The 11341-nt window shown below is 36.6% G+C and overlaps 1 protein-coding gene across 1 annotated transcript in view; it reads right to left on the reverse strand.

Annotated features, from left to right (window-relative positions):
* Positions 1–10599, reverse strand: part of PRORP (protein only RNase P catalytic subunit) — a 108002-nt gene extending 97403 nt beyond the window's left edge. Inside the window, exons 1-3 of the mRNA XM_016152075.2 lie at positions 9582–10599; positions 7962–8009; positions 7367–7499 (exon numbers count right to left, since the gene is read on the reverse strand). Of these exons, the coding sequence (XP_016007561.2) occupies positions 7367–7499; positions 7962–8009; positions 9582–10570 (1170 nt within the window). The 5' untranslated portion in view covers positions 10571–10599. The remainder of the gene's footprint in view (positions 1–7366; positions 7500–7961; positions 8010–9581) is intronic.
* Between the last annotated feature and the right edge of the window lie 742 nt (positions 10600–11341).

Raw genomic sequence — 11341 nt, forward strand, 5'->3', positions numbered from 1 at the left:
AGATCAAGACCAAGGCAAGTATGCCTGCTTTCAACACTTCTATTTAACATAGTATTGGAAGTTCTAGCCAGAGCAATTAAACAAGGAAAAAGAATAAAAAAGAAGAAGGCATCTGAACTGGAAAGAAAGGCATAAATTATCTTTGTTTGCAGATGATATGATCTTGTACAAAGAAAACCCTAAAGATTCCACGCACAGTGTAACTAATAAATCAATTCAGTAAACTAACAGGATACAAAGGCAACACACAAAAATCAGTTGCACTTCTATAAACTAACAATGAACAATCTGAAAAATTACAAAAGCGATTATATTTACAATAGTATTGAAGAAAATAAAATACTTAAGAATTAACTTCATAAAGGACATGAAAAACTTGTACAATGAAAACTACAAGATACTGCTAAAAAGAAATTAAAGACAAATGGAAATGTATTGCATGTTCATGGACTAGAAGACTTAATACTGTCAAAATATCAATACAATCTACAGATTAAATGTAATCCCTACAAAAATCCCTATGTTTTTTGCAAAAATAGAAAAACCCATCCTAAAATTCACATGTAATCTCAAGGGCTCCTGAATAGCCAAAACAATGTTGACAAAGAACAAAAGTAAAAGACTCATACTTTCTGATTTCAAAACTTACTCCAAAGCTACAGTAATCAAAAACAATGTGGTACTAGCATAAAGACAGAGCTACAGACCAGTGGAATAGAAACAATCCCAGACCATCTCATACACGATCAAATGATTTTTGATAAGAGTGCCAAGACCATTCAATGGAAGAATAGTCTCTCAGCAAATGGTACTGGGAAAACTAGATATCCACAAGCAAAAGAACAAAGTTGGACCCTTACCTTACATCATATACAGAAATTAAGTCAAAATGGATCAAAAACCTAAATATAAAACCTAAAACAATTAAACTCTTAGAAGAAAATGCAGAACAAAAGCTTTACAATCTATATTTGGCAATGATTTTTTTGGATCTGACATGAAAGGCATAGGTAACAAAAGAAAAAATTTAAGAATTGGACTTCATAATTTAAAAATTTTGTGCATCAAGACACTAACGGCAGAGTAAAAAAGGCAACCCACAGACTGGGAGAAAATATCTGCAAATCGTATGTATGATAAAGGATTAATATCCAGAATATATAGAGGACACCTAAATGTAACAACAAAAACCAAAAACCCAATTCAAAAACGGGCAAAGGGCTTGAATAAACATTTCTCCGAAGACCATATACGAATGGCCAATTAGCACATGAAAAGATGCTCAACGTCACTAATTATCCAATAAGTGCAAATCAAAACTACAGTGAAATTTCACCTCACCCAACAGGCCGGCTACTATAAAAAAATAAAAAATAAAAACAGAAAACAAGTACTAGCAAGGATGTAGAGAAACTGGAACCCTTGTGCACTGTTGACATAAATGTAAAATGGTACAGCTTTTGTGGAACACAGTACCTCAAAAAATTAAAAATAAATTTAGTGTATGATCCAGCAATTCAATTTCTGGGTATATAGCCAAAAGAATTGCAAGCAGGATCTCAAAGAGATACCTGTACACCCATGTTCACAGCAGTATATTTGCAATAGTTAAAACACAGAAGCAATTCAAGTGTCCACAGACAGATGAATGGATAAACGAAATGTGATATATACATACAATGGAATATTATCCAGCCTTAAAAAGGAAAAAAAATTTGCAATTTTGCAACATGGATGAAACCTGAGGACGTAATGAATGAAATAAGCAGTCAAAAAGACAAATACTGTATGATTGCACTTCTATGAGGTACTTATAGCAGTCAAAATCGTAAAGACAGAAAGTATAATGGTGGTTGCCAAGGGCTGGGAGGAAGGGAGAATGGGAAGTTATTGTTTAATGCATACAGAGTTTCAGTTGTATAAGATAAAAAGAGTTGTGGGGATGAGTGGCAGTGATGGGTGCACAACAATGTGAATGTATTTAACACCACTGAACATTTACACTTAAAACCAAAATCTCTAAGGGATGGAGTCCAGGTACCAGTAATTTTAAAATATCTCCTAAACTACTCTTAACAAAAGTCCAATGTTGAGAACTAATTAATTAGAGGGTGACATCTCATTTACTTTGGTTTCAACAAAAGAGATTTGGTGAAAACATATAAGCTTGAAACAATTTTGATAATGCTCATTTTAGGTGCTTAAGAAGGTCAGCTAAGATCATAAATTTTTTTAAGTATACAAAGAAACTCAACATAAATTTAGTATTTACTCCTTGGTTTACACCTCACATTCCCAAATTATATGCAAGCTTTAGAAAGCAATATTGAAGGCAATTCCAGCTATTCCCAGTACAAAATAATTTAAAATGCTCAACATGATGTAGTTTTAATACCTATTTTCAATGAATGGTGCTGTGGACTGAATTGCAGCCAGCTCAGAATTCATATTTTGAAGTCCTAAACCCCAGTATCTCAGAATGTGACTGTATTTGGAGATAAGGCCCTTAAAAAGGTGGTTTAGGTAAAATGAGGTCATAAGGATAGGTCCTTAATCCCACCTGATTGGTGTCCTCAGATGAAATGGAAATTTGTACACACAAAGAGACAGCTGGGATGCTCAAGCACAAAGGAAGGCTACATGAGTACAAAGCAAGAAAAATGGATATTTCCAATCCAAGGAGTGAAGCCTCAGGAGAAATCAAACTTACCAATCTTGGACTTTTAGCTTCTATAATTGTGAATATAAATTTCTGTTCTTTAAACCACCGGTCTGTGGTATTTTGTTACAGTAGCCCTAGCAAATTAACACAAATGGTGAGCAAAAAGAAAGGAAGGAAGGAAGGAAGGGGGGGGGGGGAGGGAGGGAAAGAAAAAGAAAAGAAAAAAAGAGAAGAGAAGAGAAGAGAAGAGAAGAGAAGAGAAGAGAAAAAAGAAAAGGAAGAAAGGAAGAAGGAAAGGAAAGGAAAGGAAAGGAAAGGAAAGGAAAGGAAAGGAAAGGAGAAAGGAAAGAAAAGAAAAGAAAAGAAAAGAAAAGAAAAGAAAAGAAACGAAAAGAAACGAAAAGAAAGAGAAAACCCCCAAACAAACAAAAAAAACCCACAAGAACAATCTGTGGGAAATGACAGTCTGGAGCTAAATTTTATCCTGGGTGCATACCACACCCTGGTAGCCCAATCCTGAATCTGGCCAGGGCCTAGAATGGCTCTTCCTCTGAAACATTAGCCTCAAATATTTCACCTGCTCTCTTTCAGCTTTCCAGTTTTCACTCTTATTCTCACTGTACCTTTTCTTCTACCCCACATCGAGATTACCAGTCCCTTGAACCCTCTTGGGCAGTGCTCTCTAGCCTTCCATCCTTCCCTATCTAGTCTGGGCCCCATGGTGATCATGTTAAATACTCTGTCTAAGTTACCTTCACTTGGTCTCTATCATGTTGCCACATGTAAGCAACAACCCCCTCTCAACAAAAAATTTCCTAATTTCTACTCTCACCTCTTTGATGCTTGCTCTTCAACCTCCATGAGCCTTCATTCCACTCTTTCCTCTAAAGTCTCCTAATCAGTGAGCTCACACCCATCTTTACTTCCTTCCTATCAACTTTGATCTAATGGTCCATTAATTGAGCCACCTTCTTACCTATACCCTCAACTCGTTTTCCCTTCCTCCTGAACTGTACCAGCCCAGCAAAATCCCATACTATCTCATCCATCTGCCTTCTCTGTTTATACATCTGGATGGCTTAGGACTGCTAAAAATGGCTCACAGATGAAGGCCCCTAAAAACATATGGTCGAAGCCTCAGTTGGGGCTTCAGCACTACCCAGTAACACTTTCTCCAATCCTCTCACAAATAATTCAGACTTCCAAGGCTTAAAACACTCCTCAATCTCCCTTAGACTATCATCCCTTCTCTCGCCTTCAAATGACCAATTTGCTTCAGGCTCTTCAGAGAAATTAGACTGAATAAATGCTCCAAACTTTTTGCTGCACCTACTAACTTACTAGGTCCACTATCCATATTCCTTCCCTCTAATCCCAGAAAAAGAGTTAGCTTCACTTCAACCCAAGAGAAGTGCTCTAGATCCATCCCTGCCCCTTCTGCTTCACCAGTACTACAAAAACTAAACCCTGATCCAATCCAGCCATGTGCCTTCCTTCACTGTTCTTTAACCATGGATATGTTTCTTATCCTGACCTTCACCATCTTCAAAATGGTGATATTCTTGCTAGGCTGTTTTGAGTTTATCAGGCCTAGAAGTGCCTGACACATGGTAATCATTCAAGTAAATAGTAGTAATTGTCATTATTATGTTAACACCTGAAAAGTAAAAGGCAGATGACAAGAAATGGGATACAGAATTAGAGAATTGCAGGAGGAAAGGGGAAGGATGCCTGAAAAGAGAAAAGGAGAAAATAATTTTCCTTGCCATAAAATGTCCCAATTCTGTTGTGAATATATTCAGTTGCTTTGCAAATTATGGTAATTAAATGTATGAGTACACTGCTAGTCTCACCAGTCAGGAGCCTAGGACTCCTCTGGCAGAATAATACTTTTCAAAGGGAAGATTTGCTCTGGGTTGTAAGTCCTTGTCAGCAGAGAAAAGTAACAAATCTTCCTTCTATTAATCCAGAATTAAAGTGCTATTCATTTTAAAAAAAGAATTACAATGTTTAGCCACAACTAGGGCAGGAGCACTTCAAGGTGAGAGCCTAGGACACCTTGTACCAGAAGCCATAGAAATGCCCTAAAACTGATTGGAAGAAAAAATTGATGAGGCTGGGGGAAGAAATGAAAAGACACAGGAACTGTCTTGAAGGGGCTCCCAAAGGCTAAATGAGACAATTTGAGCACCAAAAAAAAAAAAAATAATAGTTATGGATTCTAACACGGTTAATTTTTTTTAAGTCCTTATGTTCATACAGAGAATATTTTTGAAGAGCAAAAGAGAAAAATAAAAAAATAAAAAAGATAAAAAGCACGAGGGAGAAAGAGGGGAAAAAGGAAAACTTATAGAGTAATGCCAGCTAATCCATGTAGAGGAAATGAAACTAGAAAATCACTTTGCAACCTCCAAAAGTAGAGATCGTTTCCGTAATGCTAAAAACATGAGTGAAGAATAATGGGTGACAGGATATCTGCATAGTCTTGAAATATTACTCCACAGGTTAATTTTTAATTATAAAAATCACAAAGGGAAAAACTACAAAAGGAAATTATACAGGGAAAGTTGTACCTTTACAATGGAGATATCTGGCAGTTGCCCCCTTAGTGATCAAATTTAGCATCAGCAATAGTGAGCACAATCTGGTATTATGTGGTTTCTGTGATTCAATAAGAAGCGCACAACATCACCCATGTAGTATATCCAAATGCTTTTATACTGAATTAATGAAAGGAAAGCAATCAGACAATTAGTCCACAGTCTTCTACACCAAATGTGGTTCAAAGACCAGAATCACATCCTCTGGGAGCTTGTTCGAAATACAGAATCTCAGCATCCACTTAGACAACTGAATAGCAATTTGCATTTTAACCAGATCCTCAAGTGATTCATAGGTACAAAGTTTGAGAAGTTCTATACAAGACAAACCACTTAGATCTTTCAAAAAAGTCAATGTCATAAAAACAAAAACAAAAAAGGGCAGAGGGGACTGTTACAAATTTAGAGAGATATAACAATCAAAATCAATGAGTGAACTTTGGTCAAATCCTGGATTAAAAGGGAAAAAGTTAATAGATACGTTTTGGGGGGACGACTGGGAAAATATGAGTATGTACTTTTTATTAAATGACAACGAATTAATGGTAAGGTTCTTAAATGTGAAAATCATATTTAATTACATACAATTTTCTTACTCTTAGAAGATACTTACTGAAACATTTAAGGTAACACATCTACAGCTTACTTTTAATGGATTCTGTGGGAATCCATTAAAACACATATATAGAGAGAAGGCACATGTGCCATAACAACAACTGGTTACTCTAAATGTCCATTGTGCTATTTCTTTCATTTTGTGTTTAGGTTTAAAGTTTTAATAAATAAAAAATTTGAAAGGAGGGAAGAATATTCAATTAGTCCATAACAGAAACAGTTAAGTTTTTGGTAGCAAACAGCATCTGTCTTAACACCTACTTCGGAAGGGTTCAACAGATGTTCAATAAGAGAAAGGAAATTTATTTAAATCATATTTTAGCTGGCAGAAATTCCTAAGGCATTAAAGAGTTGCTACAACCAGTTGGCTACCAAATATATAGGGAATTATAGACTGTCTCTGTAATTTTTCATTCCATGAGAGGCATTGAAGTGTAATGACAAAGGTTTTGGTCAGACCTAAATTTTATTAGCGAGATGTCCTTAGGCAGATTTAATCTCCCAAAGATTCAATCACTGTGTCCATAAAAATAAACAGAAATAAAATAGTATCATACAGGATGACTGTAAGGATTAAATAAGATACAAGATAATAAATGTAAAGAACTTAGCACCACTTAATAAATGTTACCTATAATTTTATCAATAAAGTCAGTTAAAAGGTATCTCATAAAATGAAGATAATGTTTTTATGGATCTTGACTTTATTCTGAGAATTAAAGGTCTTCATATGATCTAGGGTCATGTTCTGACAATTTTATGTCAAGGTAAGAAGAGAACAATTTTCACTCCTCATTTTGATTTGGTAACTTGAAGATAAAAGCGTTCGGTGAGATGATGGGCACCCTTTCCCCAACGATGACCTTTACCCAAGGTGTAACAACATCTTAATTCTTCAACTTAAATCTTAGTAAACCAGCATAAAGTATTAAAGATTAGCAAAATAGAGCTATTTAAAAATGACAAAGAATCGCTAAGATTCTTTAAGAAAAGAATTTTGTTAAGTTACCTTAAACTTCCTTGACTAGAAAAGTTATAAGAAACCATAATCTTTTCATGGGAGTTTACTGAACACCGTCTTCTGGAAGCACTTAGATAAAGAATAAAGATTTATCTTTTTGGCTTAAGTGCACTTATGTCCAGATGAAATAGGACTGACTTCAATAGACTGATGATAGTTTAACTTAATTATTCTATGAAATTCTAAAGCACTCTCCACTAAAGGTTGGCAACTGTAGCTAGCAAGCCAAATCTAGCCCACTGCCTACCTTCATGAACACAATTTTACTGGAACACAGCCATGCTCACTCATTTATGTATTGTCTGTAGCTATTTTCACTAAAACAGCAGAACAGAAAGGCTGTAACAGAGACTGTACAGCTCATAAAGCTTAAAATATTTACTATCTCGCCTTTTATAAAAAAGAAACTGCCAAGCCCAGCTCTAGACAAGCAATCCAAGAATGCAATAAAACCTGGTCCAGACTCACCTGAGGTGTCGTCTTTTTGTATTGGTCACCTCCATCTATCACATCCCTCATGATTTTTCCCTTGAGATATTCATACTCTTCTGAACTTAGGTGAATAGACTCTATGGTTTTTCCACAGCCCGAACACTGACCACTGTAATTACAATTATTTGTGTTAAATTATGTCCTGGGAAAGAACTTTTTCTAAAATGAATAATACTATGACATGAAGAAATTGAAAGGTGTAAATATATATATATATCTCATAACCTCTATGATCATCGCATGCATCTAATATTTTTGTAAATCTGATATCACATATTAGTATGCCAGAAAACCCAAAAGAGTAGACTGCTGGGCATCCAGACTAAGTTTTTAAAGGCATTCCTAAAACACAACCAGGGGAAAACATCCCTGAGGCTTTACAGCAGGCTCACAGTGCTTAAAGGAAAAACATTTTGCAAATTCTCCATGTGTAAAACATGGCTTTTTTTCTTGGTTTTTCTAACTGTTAATTATCTTATCTCTAAGGTATTCATAAAATTTTCTTAAACAGTAGCAAGAAAACCTATTAAACCTGAACCAAATAAGTTAAAAATAAAATATTGGCCTTTACCTTTTCTGGATTATAGTGAATTGTCCTTTCCATTGTTCTCCAGGAACACTACAAAAAAAGATTATAAAACCAAATCATCAGGTCAGCTTTCCACAGAATCCAAAGATATTCATTGTGTTTAGAAATTCAGCAGGCAAGAGCTCTGAAAGGTTCAGAATACTTTCCTAGAATGGTTTAATTAGAAGAGTGGTTGATATACTATAATAGGACTAAGGAGCTGACAGTACCCTATTCTGGAGCTCCTTCTTCCCTTTGTTTCTCCTCTGGTCATCAGACCCTCATCTTCGAGTCTAAATCTACCTTCACAGGACCTGTGCCGAAAGCAGCTGACATTAAGTGTAAACTCTAAGTTAAACGCAACGCTAACCTTTTCCATAAAGCTGCCAGAGATTGTTCTTGTCCAGAGTAATTTCTTCTCTTACACTACCATTTTATACCACTATTATTTAACTGTCAAATTATTACATTTCCAGTTGTGAATGTCATAATAGATCTTATATCACAAAATATACACAGTGCCTAGCCTAACTGGAGTCATTCAAAACTACTTATTGATTTATTTACTCAATCAACTTACTTTTCTTCTTTCATCTTATACATATTACCATGATTCCTATTGGTTCTATTGCTTCCTCTACCTCCCCAGTTCTTAATTCAAGATCTTATCTCTCATTCAAACCTACAATTGCCTCCAAACAGATATTTCTAATTTTAATCCCTCTCCAATCTTCTTTTCTCAGTTTTAGCAGTTATCTTTCTAAACCTCCAAGACCAACACTATTGACAACGCCATAAAATCCAAAATGCTTGACATTCAAAGATTTTTTACAACTAACTCTTCTGTTGATATTCGACGAATTCGTTAAAGATTATTCAACATGATTGCTACCTCAAGGGTCTATAAAAATAGTATGTAGAAAAACAGAGAGAAAAAGAATGAATTTTCACAAAAGAGCCCAAAACAAATTAAAGGTGAAGAAATAAGAAAGTAAAAGACTAAAGCAATAAATAGGCATGTAGCTAGTAACATGAATAAAAGCAAAGGAAAAGCAGAGAGAGCCTTGAAGAAAGCAGTTGAATGATAGAAAGATCTAAATGGAACTGGAAGGATGACGATTTTCCATGTTAACACTTTTATGTCAGGTTTGATGAGGATGCCCCCTCTGCTCTACCCATCCAAGTTGATGAAATGCATAGCTCAAACAGAACATATATATGCACATTACACCAGTCACTACATGTCGGAAGAACTGAAAATACTAATATGACCCAAAGACAGCTCCAGTTTACTTGCTATGAACTCCAGCCACAAGTGCTATACCTAAGTATTCAGATCATACTAGACACCTCAAAAAACAAATGGCCCTTCCAAAGGGAAACAATACATAAAAACTACCAGTGCTCTATAATTTCCTTTTATGTGATGAGTAGAGATTAGCACAACCTGTTTATGCTACTTTATTTGGAGAAAGAAAATTTTATCTTAAAAGGGAAACAAATTTTACTAAGAGATGGAAAAAAGTACTATAGTCTGAAAAATCTCAGCAATAAAAAAAAAAAAAGACTACTTAAGCTATAGGTGTTAAAATACAAACATACATATAAAAAAATCAAAATTACCTTTCAAACCATGTTTTTATACTCTGTGCAAATGATTCCCCAGGATATAGCTGATTATTTCTTAGATACAAAAGAATGTCTACTAGTTTGTTTGAATACTGATCATCTTTTATGTCTTTTCCAAAATCAAAGAAGGCTTTTAGAGTTTCCATCATAGGAATAAGATCCTGACATAACATTTCCTTATACAAATTCCAAGCTATGTTTACATCTTGATGAAGGAGGGCTCCCTGGATACAGTCATTATAGTTCTTTTTTGAAGGGGTCATGACTTTTTTGATATCCTCTAACAGCAGCAAGGCTTCTCTCCATCTGTCTGAGTGGATTAACCCTCGGATGAGAAGACTGGTCCCTCCAGATTCTAAACTCTTGTATCTGGCTTTCATGATTTCATAGATATCAAAAACTTCTGATGTCTGCTTTTGAAAGACACAGAGATACAAATATTTGACCAGCAAATTATAGCCTACAACACCATTGTTTTTTGCAGCTACCCAGGCTAGCAGAGATTTGGCTACATCCACAGAGCTATTGTAGTGAGCCATCTGTGAAATGATCCAATCTTCAAAATTAGCTTTTCCTTTGAAATCTTCCTGGAGTTTATCCCACTCCTCTGAATTTAAAGGTTTTGTTGGGAGTTGAATAATGTTCTTCACAGGTGGCAAGGCATGAGCTTTACTCTGAGGATTCATCTGTGATCTCTTCTTAGCTGCTCCAGCAGCAAAAAGATGAGAAGATTCAGGAGAAACTTGCTTATCACAGCTCTCATTTCCTTTCCTGCGATATCTGGCCTTGGCAATCAGCAGATTCGTTGCTTTGGTATTTTGTGGCGAAGCTGTTTTAAGAGAAAACCACTTGTGTTGGTTCCTGATGCCATAACAGTCTTTGGGAAAGAGAGACATATAAGAGAGTCCTGGGCATAACCCAAGGTACGAGTTGCTTTTCCAAAACTTAGGAAAGCTTCGAACACCAGTGAAACATAAAGTCATTATGCAGTGAGATCAGCACAAGATAATGAGAGATGTTCAAAAAGCCCCGACCTTTACAGCATAATTAAGGGCTTTGGGGGTTGGGAGTGGAGTGCTGAGGCTTAACTTTTAAAAAGAGATTTTTAGTTTCTCTCAGACAAATCAAGGCTCTGCTTTGGGGGCTACTTAATAGCAACTAATTTTGGTGAGTTTTCTCTATTAAACGATGATTCGATCCGGGGACATCCAACCTCGGTCGCAAGCCTCCAAACCAGGGTACTGAGCAGGTATCTCTGGTCCTCGTTATACTCCAGTCCGTTAACCTGAGGAAAAAGCACAAGGAAGACCGCCCAGTTCGACTCATGTGGATCACAACTGTCCTCGAAAAAGAGCAGGAGCCCACGGAAGCCTTGCTGAAGGAAGGGCGTAAAGTTGGAAACCGCGACCAAGAGCCCCAACCCAAGAGCCACCAGCAGCAAGGATAGCGGCGAAAGCCAAAGTCTAGGGGGCCTGGCCCTGCGTTACAGTTCTCCCCAGACCGCCAAACTCGTTAGATGACAGGGTGGAAGAGGTGAAGAGAGCCGAGCCAACAACTCAGGTAAGGAAGGGTGGGGTCCGCGAAAAGTACCGCCTACAGTGTACAGATCGTTCGCAAACGAAGTCCACTTCATTCAACTCCATTCAACTCACCCAGCACTCACGCTTAATTAACGCCACCATAACCTCGGCGGAAACTACCGCGTCCACAATGCACCGCGACAGCCCCAGTCGTAGGGGTGCAGGCGTTTCGCT

This window comes from Rousettus aegyptiacus, unplaced genomic scaffold (genome assembly GCF_014176215.1).
Source record: "Rousettus aegyptiacus isolate mRouAeg1 unplaced genomic scaffold, mRouAeg1.p scaffold_m13_p_3, whole genome shotgun sequence".
Lineage (NCBI taxonomy): Eukaryota > Metazoa > Chordata > Mammalia > Chiroptera > Pteropodidae > Rousettus > Rousettus aegyptiacus.